This window comes from Bos grunniens, chromosome 14 (genome assembly GCF_055505025.1).
Source record: "Bos grunniens cultivar Pamir isolate PY7600 chromosome 14, Bosgru_T2T1.0, whole genome shotgun sequence".
NCBI classification, from domain to species: domain Eukaryota; kingdom Metazoa; phylum Chordata; class Mammalia; order Artiodactyla; family Bovidae; genus Bos; species Bos grunniens.
In genome coordinates, this window is record NC_141178.1 from 12,634,401 (window position 1) to 12,652,555 (window position 18,155).

The following is an 18,155-nucleotide window of genomic DNA, read 5'->3' on the forward strand; positions in this document are numbered from 1 at the left end:
GGTGGGGCTGGGGGCAGGGCTGTACCGATCTCTCGGCTACCGGAGCCGCAGACGACGCGCGAGCCAGGATTCTGAAGCCGGATCCGCCGAGAGGAGTGGGCCTTCCCCGCATGGGAAAGGATGGAGGAGGGTGAGGATGGAGGTCCCCGCGTTCAGGGAGGGGAAACTGACCCCCTGCTTCTTGTTTGTTTTCTTTCTTTTTCCCGGAGGTGGGACAGTTGCACGAAGTACTAGTTAGACCGGATCACTTGGAGCTGACGGAGGACTGCAAAGAAGAAACGAAGCTCGACGCCGAGAGCCTGTCCTCGGCGCCGCAGCTGGACCAAGCGCTCCGACAGGTGACAGCGCGGAGCCGCGCCGCCCACCCCATCCGCGGCGTCCGGGCGGCGCGCGCTGGTCCCCGGGGCGGGGTGTCGAGACCCGGGCTGGGAGCCCTCGGTGGACTCTGGGCGGCGAAGTCGCTGTTCCTTGAAGCCTCCCAGCCCCCAGGGTGGTGGTGGTGGTGGTCTAGTTGCTCAGTCGTGTCCGACTCTTGCGACCCCATGGACAGTAGCCTGGCAAAGTTCCTCGGTGCATGGGATTCTCCAGGCAAGAATACTGGAATGGGTAGCCACTCCCTTCTCCAGGAGATCTACCCGGCCCAGGGATCGAACCTGAGTCTCCTGCATTGCAGGCGTATTCTTTACCTTCTGAGACTGGGAAGCCCAGCCCCCGGGGTCTTTGGGCCAAAACTTGTTAGTTTTTTTTTTCGGCTGTTCCCTGAATCGCATCCGCCGGGTTTTTCACCAGTCGTGTGTCTAGCGGAGCTGGAATCCGAGCGCCCCCAACCCCAGGCCGAGACCCCGCTGTGGTCTGCGGCTCTGCCCCCGGGGCAAGGGGCGCTGCAGTGCCGGCGGGCGGGCGGGCCTCGCGCCGAGAGCTAGAGGGGGGCCCCTGCTGGGTGGGAACCGCGGGGGTGGGGGGTTGCTGCTTGGGTTTCAGGCTCCTGAATTCCCCTGAGGGCCCGGTTCCGGTTCCGTTTACCTCTTTAGTGACCTTGGGCCCAGCGCCGGGAGGGTCTGTGGGCCTGACCAGGTGGGGCTGCCCCTTGGGTGGCCGCGAAAGTAGTGGAATCCCCTTAGCTGGGGTTGAGGTGACCTGAAAACCAGGATGCTGACGGGTACTGGACCGCGGATAGGGCAGGGCGCTGAACACCTGTGCGCAGGTGAGTGTCCGGCTTGCTCCCGGCTTCTGCCCTAGAACAAGAGTTGCTAATTACAGGGGAAAGTTGCCATTGCTGGGGTGTGTTACAGGAAACGTGATACTACGTTTAACAGAGTTCTGTGTACCCATTGTTGTTGTCTGGTCTCTAAGTCGTGTCCGACTCTTTTGCGACCCCATGGACTGTAGCCCACCAGGCTCCTCTGTCCGTGGGATTTCCCAGGCAAGATTACTGGAGAGGGTTGTCATTTCCTTCCTGACCCAGGAATCCAATCTGCGTCTCCTGTATTAGCAGGCGAAATCTTTACCACCGAGACACCAGGGAAGCCTTCTATATACCTATTAGCCACATTTACTTCAGAAACTGGCATCTTTCTTTAAGTCCAGAGCATCTTAACAGAAAAAAAAAAAAGTAACACCAGAGAATGATGTAATCAGAAGGCAATTTGCTGATGAAATGAGACCTCTGACTTAAAAGTCTTGAATGGATTTATTACAAAAATGCAAGGAGGAGGGATGTTGAAGGATGCATTTACTAAATTCTTCTGTGGGTTAACTGAGGATTGATTGGAAAACTCCCCTGTCTAAAGGAAGCTGGACCGTTTGGAGGAACTGGGTCCTTCTAATGTTGCCTCAAGTAGTGGTGTTCTTTGCAGCTGTTAGCCAGGTTTTTTCTGGTTTTAAACAAGAGGGGCCACTTTTCAGAGTTTGTGAATCCTGCATCCTTTGCATCCCTGGGTGTGTTTTGTTCTTTTCAGTTTAACCAGTCAGTGAGCAATGAACTGAATATTGGGGTAGGAACCTCCTTCTGTCTCTGTACCGACGGGCAGCTTCATGTCAGGCAAATTCTGCATCCTGAGGCTTCTAAGAAGGTAAGAGTGCCCGTTTCCAGAAAAAGATGATTAGACCTTAGGGGTGACTGGAGGCTTAAGCAACGGTTTATCCAGGTTTCTCTATTTTAAAAATATGCATATGAGGAGTTAGTATGTCATGGGTACAGAATTTCAGTTTGAGATCATGACAAGGGAGTGGTGGTGACGGTTCCACAATAATGTGGGTGTATTTAATGCCTCTAAATTATACACTTATAATTGTCAAAATGGTAAATATTGTATTATGTATATTTTACCACAATAAAAAATTTGCAGCACTTTTATAGAAATATTTGAGGTAATAGTAATTTTATATATACCCTTTGGTGACTTAAAAGTTTGTTTTTGTGTATGTTAAGTTTTAGAGAGGCTTGAAACGCTCTCTTTTCCAAAGCATATTAGCTGAATTTTTGACATTTGAAATGGGTAAAACTGTAGTTAATACATCGTGATAGTCCCATCTGTGTAACAAATGCCTTATCCTAGAAAGGAGGGAGCAAAGAAAAATCTTTCAAATTAGAGTCACCCCTTAGGTCTAATCATCTTTTTCTGGAAAAAGATGATTCTAATGATTTCATTAAAAAGCTTTGTACTCTTAACTAGTTAAATGTTAATTATAGCATACCACGTTTTGTCTGACTTTAAGTACATGTGCAACCGATTGAATTTTGTATCAAAGTGATGGGGTCAGCCTCATCTTTTACCTTTACTCATCTTTCTGGTATGGAAAAAAGTATGCAATGAGAAAGATAACTATCTTATGTAGATGTGATTTCCCTTCTGGGGAAGAATACTGAGGGATTGAGAAAAAATGGTACCCATAGACAGCAGACCCAGTGTGACCAATTGTTGTTAATGTAGTTGATCTTATCAATTTAATTAGTTAGAGCTGTAACTTTTTATTGTGATGGGCAGATACTGAACTTGAAAAGATGGAAGTAAAATATTTTCATAAGGAAAGGTATGTGAGGTAAAGCTTGCAATAAAAAGTGTAGACTGGCAATTGATGTCACAAGTGAGCAGTCAGTGCAGACTTCTTTTTACTCCAGCAGGGAAAGGAAAGAAATGAATTAAATGTATAACAACAACTTTAAAAGTTTAAGGGAGAAACTCAAGTTCCTGTATCATGAGAGTTGGATAAAAACTCCTCTTTTTACAGCAACCTTAGTAATTGATGAAAAGAGGAGGGTTGTTTGTTAGTTAAATGCTAAACAAATTGCTATACCCTCAATCCAGAAAAGATACATATATGGAATTTTTTTTTCCCTTCAAACTCATATGAAGGATAAAATTTAATCTTTCCCTATTGGGCTGGAGTAAAGCAGCAGTTTTTGTTATTTTAGACCCACTGCTTTGGATGTGAGACAACCTCCAGAGAAAAATTTTCCTGAGTAACTTCTTTTAAGATTTTGATAAAACTAAAACAATTAATTTAGCATCATAATGAAAATAATTCTATGCATTATAGAAAAATAAAGAAATGGCAAAACAAAATAATCCTTCTAGTCAGAAAACAAAGTGGTTTTTTGAATGTGAACATAATTGAATGTGTTCTTTCAGATTTTTGAAAAAAAAAAAGCCTTACTTTTACAAGGAGCATTCATACTACATAAATCTTTTAGCCTATTTTAAGTTTAATATAACATCAGTATTTTGTGTAAGCAGTAAAAAAAAAATTCACTGTCTTTAATGGATACACCTATTTAAACCAAACTTTAATTGTTGGACTTTTGAGTTATTGTCATTGTAAACAGCTTTTAAATAAGCATTTTTGTAGGTAATCTTAAAAGATTCACAATTCAAGATTACCTATTTTGAAAACGTCACCATGATATACTGATACCTATTTCAAATACAGCATAAGCAAACCACATCTAATAGAATCCAGTAAGGAAATTTAGAGACATTATTGCATAAACATTACAGGTCACAAACATTAAAAAGTTTTTATATCCTTGACTTTATAATGTACAAGTTCCCAGTAAGTGAACACAGACTGTCTTGAAGTTTTAAGACAAATCTAAAGTCGCTGTAACAAAACTAAACTTTGAAAATTATTCAGTGAGGATGTTTTTTCTTTCAGAAAAGTGATACAATAGTGTGACATTTGCTCTGACAGCTGAGCAAGAGTGATGCTAGTCAATAGGAACCATGTCTTCTTGGCCACTGAGATTTGCGAGATATTCTTTTAAGTCTAATTTGAGTTCTCAGGGTTTAGCCAGAATAATAGTGGCCTGGAAAACTAATGTGGGACTGTAATTTGGCAGAAAAATAATCCTCTTCAGGTAATCAGGAATTTGCTATCTTATTGTAATTTTAGTGTGTGGAGTATGCTTTATCAGAACCCAGTATTTTAAGCTATGTTTTAATAGAAAACTAAATTTTGATAAAGACTTAGGGTCCTAGGTCTAGACATATGTTGTAAACATATGCATCTGAGAGGACTAATATCGCTTCCTAAAAGTACAGATGGTCTAACATAATTGTGGCTAGACAAAGAACACTGTATTATCATACAGGAAATATAAAATATAGTAGCCTAAATGTTTTATGGCTTCAGAACTGTTTTAGAGGAATACATAATGAAGCACGAATGTATAATCCATTGCCTTAAAATGAATTATTTTTTCATGACACTTTTATATAGGATGTAATACTTTAACAGAAAATGAAGATACTGTTTAATTAAAAAATTTTTTTAAATTGTGGTAAAATATAATTACATTCAGTTCTTAGGTTCCTAATTGTTAGGGAATTATTGAACTAAATGTGTCTAGTTAACAGTATCTACCTTGTCCTTCCTCAGAATGTATTATTGCCTGAATGCTTCTATTCCTTTTTTGATCTTCGAAAAGAATTCAAGAAGTGTTGCCCTGGTTCACCTGATATTGATAAACTGGATGTTGCAGCAATGACAGAGTGTATCCTTTAAGTGATGACTCAGGAATCATTTGAGAAGACAGCTCTAGGAAAACATGACAGTTCAAGAAACTTTAAAACATTGTATGAAAATTCACTTGTCCAAAATTTGTCTATTGTGCTAGGGGAAAACAGTACAATCAAAATAGTTATAATTGACTGAATTTGAATGGTGATCTACCTGGCTTTAGACGTTGATTTGTGTGAGGTGAACACATAAAATAGAATTCAGTTTTGAATTATGGGAGTGGCTTGGTTTTGTTTTTTTTCAGTTGATGAATTGTTGAATGTGAAGACCAGAATTTTTTTGCCAATTCTTTTTTTTTTTTTGCCAATTCTAAGGCCACTTATTCTTGATTATTTTGGTTTTGGTGTTTACTTCTGCTTCTTTTGAATGGATAAGAGTGTTTTGGTTCTTTAATTGTGGATGTGTACTCTTTACAAATAGCTGTTCATCATTGGCACCCCTTTTAATCTTCTCTCTTTTTCAAATACATGTGGATTGTGGTGATTACTATAACTTATCTGTTGAGATGATAAAATGAGGTTGAGATTTTACCCCAAATTATTTCATTACCAAGCTAATATATCTGATGCATCATGAACTGTAAAAGTAAATTTTATAATCACACATCTTGTCATGAATGACCCATCATCTTTCATACAGTAAGTCTTTAAAGTGCTAACTAATAAGCAATTATGTGCTAACTATCAGATGTAACACTGAGTAATAGAGGTGTTGAGGACCCACCCAAAGCCACTATGAGAATCATCATGAAGTCAGATTCAAGTTATTTTCAGGAACTTGTAAGTTACAGATGTTTATTCTTAAACTTCATCATTCTTTTTCAGGAGCTAAAGCCTGATTTTTATTTCAAAATTTCTTGATGAAAAACATGGTTTAGATATTTTTCCTAACCATTTGTAAGGAGATCAAACTCATTTATTTGCTTTCTTGGAAGTAGATAGCTAGAATTTTGGTGTAACTGATTTAGCTGCTCAGACGATAAAGAATCTGCCTACCATGCAGGAGACCTGGGTTCAATCCCTGGGTTGGGAAGATTCCCTGGAGAAGGGAATGGCTACCCACTCCAGAATTCTTGGCCGGGAGAATTCTATGGACAGAGGAGCCTGGCGGGCTACAGTCCATGGGGTCACAAAGAGTCAGACACAACTGAGCGATTTTCACTAAGTTACTGGTTTAGCTCCCAGCAGTTGGGAGAAGGGTAGAATATGCTCATTTGAAGGAATTCTTCTCAAGAGTTTTCATTAGAAGGTTGGGACAGTAGAATAACATTTGTTATGTGTTTTGTTGGTTAGAATGCTGCATTAGTTAGCTCAGGCTGCTATAACAAATACCCTAGACTGGTGGCTTATTAGCAACAGAAATTTATTTTCTCACAGTTCTGGAGTGTGGAAGGTCCCAGGTTAGGGTGCCATCATGGCTCACCTCTGGTGAGGGATTTTTCGGCTTTCAGATAGCTGCCTCCTCCTTGTGTCTCACAATGGGGTGGGGTGGGGGGGGCCTGGCAGAGCCAGGAATGAGGTGGTTCTTTCCTCTTTTTATAAGGCCACAGGCCTAACAGATTAGGGCCCTTTGCTTGTGGCCTCATTTAACCTTAATTATCTCCTAAATACGGAGAAGTCAATGGCACCCCATTCCAGTACTCTTGCCTGGAAAATCCCATGGATGGAGGAGCCTGGTAGGCTGTAGTCCATGGGGTCTATAAGAGTTGGACACGGCTGAGTGACTTCCCTTTCACTTTTCACTTTCATGCATTGGAGAAGGAAATGGCAACCCAGTCCAGTGTTCTTGCCTGGAAAATCCCAGGGATGGCCGAGCCTGGTGGGCTGCCGTCTATGGGGTCGCACAGAGTTGGATATGACTGAAGAGACTTAGAGAGAGAGAGAGAGATCTCCTAAATAATCTATTCCCAGATAGTCATATTTAGCAGCTAGGGTTTCAACACATGAAGTTTGGGGAGGGACACAGTTCCATTGATAGCAAATGCTAAACCATTTAATGTGCTGGTACAAAATAAAGAATCAAAAACTTATGCAAAGTATTAATAGATAGTGGAGGGAAAGTCTAATAGAAAAAGATAATTTGAATAGGAAAGGCAATATTCAGGTTCATCCCTGATCACCCAGTTTTCTCTTTTAGCAAAGAAAATCTTTCTGTAGTAATGATAAGTCAGATATTAGTAAAAATTTCCATAGCTACAAACAAGAGGTTCTTACATTTAGGTATTCTGTTTTTTTTTCCATGTATTTTCAGTTCAGAGATAGCTTGTTAAAAGCTTACCCATGTTTTCTCCTTGGTTTCTTAAGAGCTTAACATATACAAGATTTGGGGTATTAGTGAACATCTTCAGTATGGTAACCTGGGCTTTTTACTTGCTCTGTGCTGTATTATCTGGGCTTCCCTGGTGGCTCAGATGGTAAAGAATCTGCCTGCAATTCAGAAAACCTGGGCTCAGTCCTTGGATCGGGACGATCCCCTGGAGAAGGGAATGGCCACCCACTCCAGTATTCTTACCTGGAGAGTTCCATGGACAGAGGAGCCTGGTGAGCTACAATTCATGGGTTGCAAAGCGTCAGACACAACTGAGCAATGAACACTTTTCACTTCATGCTGTATTACCTACACATTATGCTCCATACTCAATTTCTATATACCTTTATATAATTTTTGCATTATCTGACCTTTAGGTGAATGGTTAATATGCTATGCTGACTATTTTTTTCTGTCATTCCTTTTCATTCTAGCTCCATAACTATTTGTTGGCAATTTTGTGGGGTTCCACCCCCCAAATACCATAGGACTGAAAATCGGAAATATTTGACTGCAATAAACAGGTGAATTATGAATAAAGCTAAGTTAGGCTCCATTTCAGGCACGTGTGTGTGCTCAGTTGTGTCAGACTCTTTTGCGACCCCATAGACTGTGGCCTACCAGGCTCCTCTGTCCATGGAATTTTCCAGGCAAACATACTGGAGCAGGTGACCATTTCCGACTCCAGGGGATCTCCCTGACCTATGAATCAAACCTCAGTCTCCTGCATTGGCAGGTGGATTCTTTTGCATTGAGCTACCTGGGAAGTCCTTCTTTAGTTCCTCAACCACCGATCAAACCTAGGAGTGTGGGGTCTTAGCCACTGGGCCACCAGGGAAGGTCCCTCAAGCCTCACTTTTACTTATGGTATTTGCCAGTGAAAGCTTTGTGAACCTGGATGTAGATGAAGCAGTATGACCGCTTTGATGAAAGGTTTAGGCGCTCCTTGTATGCAGTCCTGGTTCTTCCATTAGCACGTGTTTTCCTCTCTTGTCTTTGTGTTGGTTCTAAAACCACTGCTAGAGTTAATGTTAGAGCCTCTCTGAGTGTTTCCAGCTGCAATTTTGTTACCTGCTTTTTTGAGTTATGCAGTCCTAAGTAAGAGAGAAGACCTCACTTAGCAAGTGAACTATGGCTGGCATTTTGTAATCAGGTGAAGTGGTAAGGGTGTGATGATAGGAATTGGGGCCCATGTAATTTTTTTTAAAGGAAGAAATTTATCATAGATCCCCTGGGAGAAATTAATTCTACTTGTCCCCTGCTGAAAGTCCATTTTGATTATGAGGCTGTTTGTATGACTTACCTGTTTTTTTTTGTTTGTTTGTTTGTTTTTTAAGAACAAACCTATTTCCCCCACAATCTTGAGTGGAATTACTTCCTCCTGGTTTCTTAACGTATTTGTTAGTTTTGCTATTCATGAGCTGATTTATTCTCGTTAATCGAGACCTTTACCACTGTTTATTTCATTTTACCAAGCCTTTACTGAGAACTCATTTTAAATGAAGTATGGCCTTTTCCAGAGAGCAGGTGAAAGTAGAGAACTGTCGATTGGAGTTTATTGTTTATCCCAGTAATAGCTTCCCAAGAGCCCAGTGGAGGAAGTATTGCCCGCTTTTTATAGCTAGGGAAACTGACACTTCGAGGTTTTGTCTTAAGTTAGAAATGGCAGCATTTGAACCTGAGTCTGATTGCAAACATCCTGCTTGTTAACTAGGGGATAAAATTCTAGAATTTGTAAAGATGATTTGAGCATGGGTTTGCCTATTTAAATAGGTTATCTCCCTTATAAATTTATATTCTGTTTCCTGAGACTATAATATTCAGGGGGAAAGAGAAGTTAATTTTGTAAAATTTCAATCCAGTTGTAGGGTATTACATCCATATATGCTGTTTGACATTATTAGGAAATGCCATTTCACTAGTGCAGCTTTACAACATCACAGTAAAAAAAGAAAAATCACTAAACCACTCTTGTCTGTCCATCCAAGTGTTAGCAGGAGTGTGTCTTTCTGTGTGTGTGTTTCACCACTTCGTGATGAGAGTGAACCATACACGTTTGTGTGGGCGTGCTACTAACACGGTAACAGTGGCCTATTTTTCCCATATATTAAAGATGGACGTAATAGCCTTACTGGCAGAGTGCTAAGAACACGAGCTCTGGGGTCCGATTTCCTGGGGGTGAATTTACTGGACCTGCAGCCTCAGTTTCCCCACCTTGAAATGCGCATAACTATTGTAAGGAATAATGCTGTGGTTCACTATTCAGACTGTGCCACTCAGCCACTGTCTGCCCAACCGCGCGCACTCCAGTGTAGGCTGGGTTGTTGAGAGTCATGGAAAAGAAAGCCAGCTGCCAATGACTAAAAGGACTTCCTTATTGATTTAGGACCTTATCTAAACTATTTTACACCTAAATATTTTTTTCTAACCTTGTGTGAGACTGGGTATAGGCCTTTTCACATGTCAGCTACATGTTAGTACAGGTAAACTTAAGGGTTAATTTAGTTTCTCCATTGTAAAATAGTGTGTGTGAATGTGGTTCATTCTGCGCTTATGTGCTTGTTTTTATAATATTTATTTTTAATTGATTGTTTTGCAATATTGATTTCTGTCATACATCAACATGAATAGCCATAGGTGTACGGATGTCTCCCTCTTGAGTCTCCTCCCGCCCATTCCCACCCCTCCAGGTTACCGCAGAGCCCCAGTCTGAGTTCCCTGAGTCATACAGCAAATTCCCATTGGCTCTTTATCGACTTATGTTAATTATGTGCAACCATGCTCCCCTCTCCATTTCTCTCTCCCTCCTCCCCCACCCTTCGTCCATAAGTCTGTTCTCCATGTCTGCATCTCCATCGCTGCTCTTTGAACAGGTTCGTCAGTGCCATCCTTTTAGATTCCATATATATGCATTCATATATGATATTTGATTTTTTGACTTCACTCTGTATAATAGGCTCTAGGTTCATCCACCTCATTAGAACTGACTCAAGTGCATTCCTTTTTTGGGCTGAGTAATATCCCCTTGTATATATGTACCACAACTTTATCCATTCATCTGGCGATGGACATCTAGGTTGCTTCCATGTTCCAGCTGTTGTAAATAGTGCTGCAGTGAACATTGAAATACACATGTCTTTTTCAGTTTTGGTTTCTTCAGAGTCTATGCCCTAGAAGTGGTATTGCTGGGTAATATGGTGGCTTATTTGGTTTTTCATTTTAAAAAATGTTGTTTTGGTTTCGCTGGGTCTTCGTTGCTGCGAGAAGTCTTTCTCTAGTTGCGGTGTCTGGACTTCTCATTGTGGTCACTTCTCTTGTTACCGAGTGTGGCCTCTGGAGCACAGGCTTGGTAGAGGCTCGGGGGCGTAGTTACTCTGATGCGTGTGGCATCTTCTAGAGCAGAACCTGTGTCCCCTGCATAAGCAGGCAGATTCTTAATCACTGGACTACCAGGGAAGTCCACTTGTTTGTTAGGATTAGTTGAACTGGATCTTTGTGGTCGCACACACCTTCACACACCTTCGTTGCCCTTCTTAAAAAAATAGAGGCAAATGCTGAATCCTCCCTGGTATCTTTTTGCATATGAAAGGGATTTAAAATATCACCTAGGTAAGCTGGGTTACTAGTTGACCTTGTTAGCTGAAGTGGGGAAGAAATTATATTTGGCACCACACGGCCATCATGTGAGCCAAATCAGCCAGTAGTCTGGTTTGTGGTGTGTAATAAGTTAAAGTGACTGGAAATGCTGTATATTCTTGGCCAGCATTCAGAGTTGTTATGTTAATTTTATGTGGTTTATTTTGATTACAAAATAGTTTACTTTTAAAATGTGAGTTTGGGAATTCTAGGATAGTTGTTTTGTTGTAGAAGGCTTTGGAAAACATTATCATGGAGTCTGTCTTTCCTAATTTGTTTATCCCATGTAAATGTCTTTTTCTAAGGTAGAAATTTTTCTTTTATTTTGCTTTGGCCCCTACTTCCAGCTTATTTCTTCAGAGGTATAATTGACTTGTCAGTTCTGTGCTTTTGTTAACAATAATACCTCCTGAAGTAATAGTTGTTAGGACGAATCTCATTTTTCTCTCCCGCTTAGAAAGTGTAGGCTTCTGCGGAAGAGTTAAAACTGCAGATATATGTTCCCCAGCATTTATTATAAAAAAAGTCTTTGTTGCTTTTAATCTTACATTATTTTATAGTGGCATTCTTACTTGCTTCTTTCAAAGCTTACTTTAAAATATAGCAGATTATTTATACAACCTGTTTCATTTTTTTATTTTATTTTATTTTGGCCACTCAGTGTGGCTTGAGGGATCTTAGTTCCCTGACCAGGGATTGAACTGTGCCCCCTGCAGTGGAAACACAGAGTCCTGTCCACTGGACTGCCAGGGAATTCCCTAGAACCCGTTTTTTTAAATTATGCAACTCATATAAGGGTAATTTATCACTTTCCCATTTTTCCTTCACATAATTATAGGAAATTCAGTTCTTATTTGGAGCACTGTTTCAACTTTTTTGTGGTCTATTCCTTTGTTCCTTTAGCACAGGAATTTTATTGAAAAATGTCTGGCAATATAGGCAGCTGTGTTAGACTATAAAAAAGTAAACAGTAGAAGGGGAAGAAGCAAACTTTGTCTTTGGGAGGAGGTGGGGGGCTACTGTTTAATGGCAATGAAAAATGGCTTTGAGTTGGAATTTTAAATTGTGATGAAATTTTAACATGGTTTAAATTTAGTTGCTCCACAATGCCTTTGTTTTATATGTGTGCTTTCTCTTCGAAACTAAAAACTTGTTTTAAACTAGTTTTAAAAAGATGCTATTTACCAGGGAAAATTGAGTGTTCTGAAATGAAATGTGTCGCCTTTCAGGCCATCAGAAAAGGGAACTTCTTTTGAATGGATCAATTGATACTGATGTGCTCTGTAAAATTCCTCTCTGAATTCTGCCCTCAGATAGTATAAGCATGGGTTAAGTCCTGAAATCTGTTTCATTGACGTGGCACCCTCTGTTCAACTACCAACGAGGTCTCCGAACGTCTCCGAGTTCTGTGTAAATGCAGCCCTAGCTCAGTTGTAGCCTGAAATGCTCGTTTTGTTCCCACATGTCTGGCTTTACCTTCTGCGTTTCCTCACAGCGTGTCTAATTTGTAGAGCTGGCCAAGCCTGTTGGTGCTGTTGTGGCCGCCTCGAGGGCAGAATGACTAAGTTGCATGACGAACCATAAATCAGGAGGCACAGACTCATCTTTCCTTCCCTCAAGATCAGACGCGTAGCAGGTCATTCAGTATATAATTATGAATTGATAGGAGAAAGAATCGGTACTAAATGTGTTTTTCTCACTCTCCTGTATGTGTTATTCATGTTACATTCTGGTAAGAATTACTCAAAACTGAATGAATCTTCCGAAGACAGTGGTGTGGGTGAGTGGGTGGTTTGGGCATGCAGGAGGTTGGGTGACTTTTAAAAGTTGCTAGGAGCTCAGAGCTGCTGATCTTCCTGGTGTGTGATGACTTGAAGGGAAACATGTTGGGACATGTTATGCGGAACCAGGTTAGCCAAATGTCTACAACACATTCTTAATTCAAAAAGTTGCATTCGGTAAAATAATTCTTCAGGTGCAGATCTATTCTACACAAACAGGGTATTCACGTTGTTACTTCTGATCTTTTTCACTTGGCTTTCATATATGTATTTGTTAATTATTATTTTATTACATGTATTATTCCAAAAGTAGTTTCCATAGGTTTGTTTTAGACTTAAACTAGATAAAATGCCTTCTCAGCTTTAGTACAACTGAGAGGATGTCTGCTTACATGTAATCCAAGTATTCTCAGGTTCAGACTGTAGTTCAGACAGGATCATGACCCCTGCTAGAGAATTTAGTCACTTAGTCCTCTTTTCTGTTTGTTGGTTTTCAAACTTTAAATTTTTAATTTCGTATTGGAGCATAGCCTATCAGCAGTGTTGTGGTAGTTTCAGGTTAACAATGAAGGGACTCAGCCATACATATACATGTCATATATGCATTTAGAAAGCTTCTCACAAACTGTTGCTCAAAACAAATTAAACAGAGCTGCTTATCTCGGGGCAGCGAATTGCATACACATAGTCAAGTCAGAACTGTATGATAATTTCAGCTCCATCACCTGCCAGCTGGAAAACTTGAGTGAGTTACAGAACTGCTCTCCATCCTACTTTCGTCATCTGTTTGGTTTCACTGTTATCCACCTGGCAGGGGTACTGCAAACGTATAGGAGGAAATAGTGTTTGGCACAAAATGGTGTTTAATAAATATCACCATTTATGTCAGTAGAATCTTAGAAGTTAATAGGTGCTGTGGTAGATGGAAAGAGATCAGAGGAAAGGAAACCTGTGCTTAGGAAATGCAAAGTAGAGTTGACGAGAGTCATATTAATATTGTATAGAAATAGTATCTAATCAACTCAGATTGATGGTTGTGACCTCGAGCAGTTAAAGGAGGCTTTGGGGCTGAGTGGGAGTGACCCATGGTCTAATTTGGTTAAAGGATTATGAAGATAAGAGGATTTTATAGGGGAGTTACCTGAGCAAAGGTGAGAAGGCTTATGCCTCTTGTCATTTACAGAAGAGAAAAAACTGGTTTGAGTGGAACATACTCTCCCCATCCAATTCCTTCAAAGTTTAATTTCCCCCCAAAATTCTGTTTTGGGATAGAAAGTTACAATGTGGCAAATATTTCTGCAGCATTCTCTATTTTTGGCAATTTTATTTTTCCAAATCAGAAGTTAGCAATCCTATTCACTCGAGGGCTAGAGAGGCCATGTTTTAGATTTTGGAGGCCACATACAATCTCTTCTCATTGTTTCTTTACAATCCCTTTAAAAACAGGAAAGCCATACTTTTCTCTGGGCTGCCCCAAAATTGAGTGAGGGTCAAGGGCTGCCTTTTGCTGTGTTTTCATCCATGTTCCTTAAGGTATAGGGTGTGTGTCTGTGTGTCTCTGCTGATCGGAGTTTTGCCACAGCATCTAACTGCCTTATGCAGTGTTTCCTTGGTCACATATCTTCAAACTTTCTGTCCAGTAATGATCTCCTACATATAAAACTTTTCTCTGAATCAGTAGTAAGGGGTTAAGTTGCCACTCTTTGGAGCTGTTAGCTTTTAATGATGTTTTTCAACCGGGGCTAGATTTTGCCCACCTGGGGACACTTGGCAAAAATCTGGAGACTTCTGGGCGGGGGGAGACATTTTTAATTGTTAAAACTGGGAGTAGGTAGAGGTTGACATGGTACTAAAAATCCTATAGTACCCAAGACACCATCCCCACTCCCAACAAAGATTTATCTGCCCTACATACCACTGATACTGAGGTTGAGAAACCCTGCCTTTATGGTGGATGGCATTGGTCTGTTTCTTGGATATGCTTCTCTTTACTTCATTGTAGGCCCTTACAAGAGGGAAAGTGTTATAAGAATTGCAGGGTTCCAGACAATTGGTGGCATAGTTTACATGATACATTATGGCTAGTCACAGCTCTTATTTCTTAGTTCTGTAAAGGCTCTTCAAGTCCCTCCCATCTCCCCAGAAAACTTAGGGCAGTTGTCTTCCTAAAGCATCTTCATCCTTTGGCTCCAGTTTTTCTGTCCTGTCATTACATTCTTTGAAAATGACCCAGAATTAATACATACAGTATAGTTTGCCAATGATGATCATTTTTTAAAAGCTTATTTTGCATTGGGGCATAGACAAACAATGTTGTGATAGTCCCAGGTAGCAAGGAAGGGACTCGGCCACACACAATACATGGATCCATTCTCCCCCAAACTGCCCTCCCATCCAGGCTTCCACGTAACATGGAGCAGAGTTCCCTATGCTATACAGTAGGCCCTTGTTGGTTATCCGTTTTAAATATAGCAGTGTGTCCAGGCAACTGTAAGTTCATTCTCTAAGTGTGTGAGTCTTTCTGTTTTATAAGTTCATTTGTATCATTTCTTTTTAGATTCTGTATATAAGGGAGTTCTGTATATCCGTAGTTCTCCTTCTCTTACTTCATTCAGTATGACAGTCTCTAGGCCCCTCCACGTTGCTGCAAATGGCATTACTTCATTCTTTTAGTGGTCGAGGGATATTCCACGGTATAAATGTGCCACATCCTCTTTGTCCATTCCTCTGTTAAGGAGCATTTAGGCTGCTTCCAGGCTATCAGGTTGCTATTGTCAGCAGTGCTCCAGTGAACGTTGGGGTGCATGTATCCTTTCAGATCATGTTTTTCCTCAAATATACGTGCTCAGTGCTTCAACAGAGCACACACAAGCACGTTCTGTTTGGGGGCTTCCCAGGTGGCGCTAGTGGTAAAGAACCCGCCTGCCAGACAGACTCGGGTTTGATCCCTGGGTCGGGGAGCTCCCCTGGAGAAGAGAATGGCAACCCACTCCAGTATTCTCGCCTGGAGAATCCCATGGACAGAGGAGCCTGGTAGGCTACAGTCCATAGGGTCACACAGAGTCAGACGCAACTGAAGCGACTCGGTACGCACAAGCACGAACATAGGGCCAAGAGTGGGATTGCAGGGTCATGTGGTAGCACTGTTTCTTAGTTTTTTTTTTAAGGAATCTCCCTACTGTTCTCCATAGTGGCTGCATCAATTTATATTCCCACCAACAGTATAGGAGGGTCCTTCTCTCCACACCCTCTCCAGCATTTATTGTTTCTGGATTTTTTGATGATACCCATTCTGGCCGGTGTGAGGTGATATCTCATTGTGGTTTTGTAGTTTTGATTCACATTTCTGTAATCATTAGTGATGTTGAACATCTTTTCGTGTGTCTTGGCCATCTGTATGTGTCCTTTGGCGAAATGTCTATTTAGGTCTTCTGCCCATTTGTTGATTGACTTGTTTGTTTTGATGTTGTTAAGCATCATGAGCTGTTTGTAAATTTTGGAAACCAGTCTGTTGATAGTCATATCATTTGCAAATTTTCTCTCCCAGTCTGTGGGTTGCCTTTTTGTTTTGTTGTTTCCTTTGCTGTGCAGAAGCTTTTGAGTTGAAGTAGGTCCCATTTCTTTACTTTTGTTTTTATTTCCATTATTCTGGTAGATGGGTCGAAAAATGATACTGCTGCAGTTTATGTCAGAAAGTGTTCTGCCAATGTTTTCCTCTTAAGAGTTTTATTGTGTCTGGTCTTATATTTAGGTCGTTAATCCATTTGGGGCTTCTTTTTGTGTATGGTGTTAAAGAATAATCTAATTTCATTTTTTTACAAGTAGTTGTCCAGTTTTCCCAGCACCATCTGTTGAAGAGACTGTTTCCAACATCGTGTAGTCTCGCCTCCTTTGTCATAGATTGACCAAGGACAATCATTTTAATGACCCCGGTCAGAGGTCATTACTCGGTTGCTTGAACATCTCCTGGGGATTGATTTTCTAATCCCTCAGTGGGCAGCACATTTATTTCATCACTCGGTGATTAATGTAAAGGGTGAGGCTACAGGGGGAATGCAGAAATTATCTACCATTTTAGCTTGATTATCCTATGAGTATACAAATAGGCATCTGATGAGTTCAGATGTTTTTTTAGTCATAAATGTGACCCTCTCAAAGTGTCCTTATCATGGGTTATGAAAGTTGGTCACCTAAAATCAGGGAGCTTCAAGTATTAAATGCCTGCTTTGTGTCCTCAGCTTGTTTTATCTCATTTAATTTTCACAAAAGTCCAGGAAGGTAAAGGTGATCACAGCTTTGGCTTTACAAATGGCATGAAGTTTAGTGGGGTTAAGTAATTTGCCAAGGAACATATGGTTGCCTTTCTACATGTAGTATTTTTAACTACAGAGAAATATAACTGGTGAGAGACAACAGAAAAATGAATTTGCCTAGTGTGGGGAAAAGCAATGCAATGTCTTTACTGGAGAAGGGAAAGAGGAAGCTGATGGGAATGAAATAGAAAAGGATGTTGAATTGAGAATAGAAAAGAATATTACCCATTCAGAAGACTGACTATGATTCTTGGTGGGAAAGACATCTCTGAGTTGTTTTTACATTGTATCCTCTTTGTTCACAGTTAAATGGCACCTACTTTTATTAATATTTGTCTTCATTTTTTACCCATATTACAAAATACCAGTCAGAAAACATTTTTATAAAACACTTTAACAACCACCACGCAGATGGCTGTTTTCATTTTAAACGTGAGAAAAGGTAGTCCTATAGTATTATTTGTTGTGTGCATTGTACTACACTATAAAGCTTATAACAGTGAATTCATGACAAAGTGACTATAGCCCTGAAACTTGAAAATAAAAGAAACGAACCATTTTAATGACTGTTGGCTTTCTAAGGTAACTATTTTGACAAAGTCACATGCTTTAGACTGCAAATTCATAAAACCTGGCAGAAACCTCTTTTGGTTGCATCTTCAACACAGCTTGAGCCATGCATTTCCTAAAAGCCGTGTTTCCTGGCTTATCCAGACAGTGTACTCATTTGATCAGAAGTCACATTGGTCACTGTTGGCCCTGAGTACTTGAGTTGTTTCTACACATCTACTCTGAAAAGACAAGCATTTGTTGCCATCTAAGATAGCTGTGTTGTGGGACTCCAAAAATCTTGTAAAAAGGAGTTCAGGATAAAAATAGTATCAGAGATACAATGTTGTCAGTAATCTGAAAAGTTTTTGAACATTAGGCTTAAAGCCATTCAATACCTTGTGATTTTGGTAGATGTAACTATATCTTTAGGTCAGCATGGTTGTTGCCGGTATGTGCTGTAAAGGTAAGGTAGGGATTCTGTTAATTTCACTGTATACTTCATGGTTTGACAGTAAAGTGTTCATTATTCATGCATTCGCTACCCCTC

The 18,155-nt window shown here is 40.5% G+C and overlaps 1 protein-coding gene across 15 annotated transcripts in view; it reads left to right on the forward strand.

Moving 5' to 3' along the window:
• ESRP1 (epithelial splicing regulatory protein 1) overlaps positions 1–18,155 on the forward strand; it is a 60,278-nt gene that overhangs the window by 2,401 nt on the left and 39,722 nt on the right. For all 15 annotated transcript variants that reach the window (XR_015140482.1, XR_015140484.1, XR_015140486.1 and 12 more), the window contains exons 2-4: positions 210–338; positions 1,959–2,072; positions 4,879–4,993. Coding sequence is in view for 9 of the 15 variants with exons in the window: in XM_086335928.1 (XP_086192054.1) it covers positions 210–338; positions 1,959–2,072; positions 4,879–4,993 (358 nt within the window). In the remaining 6 variants the exon portion in view is untranslated. The remainder of the gene's footprint in view (positions 1–209; positions 339–1,958; positions 2,073–4,878; positions 4,994–18,155) is intronic.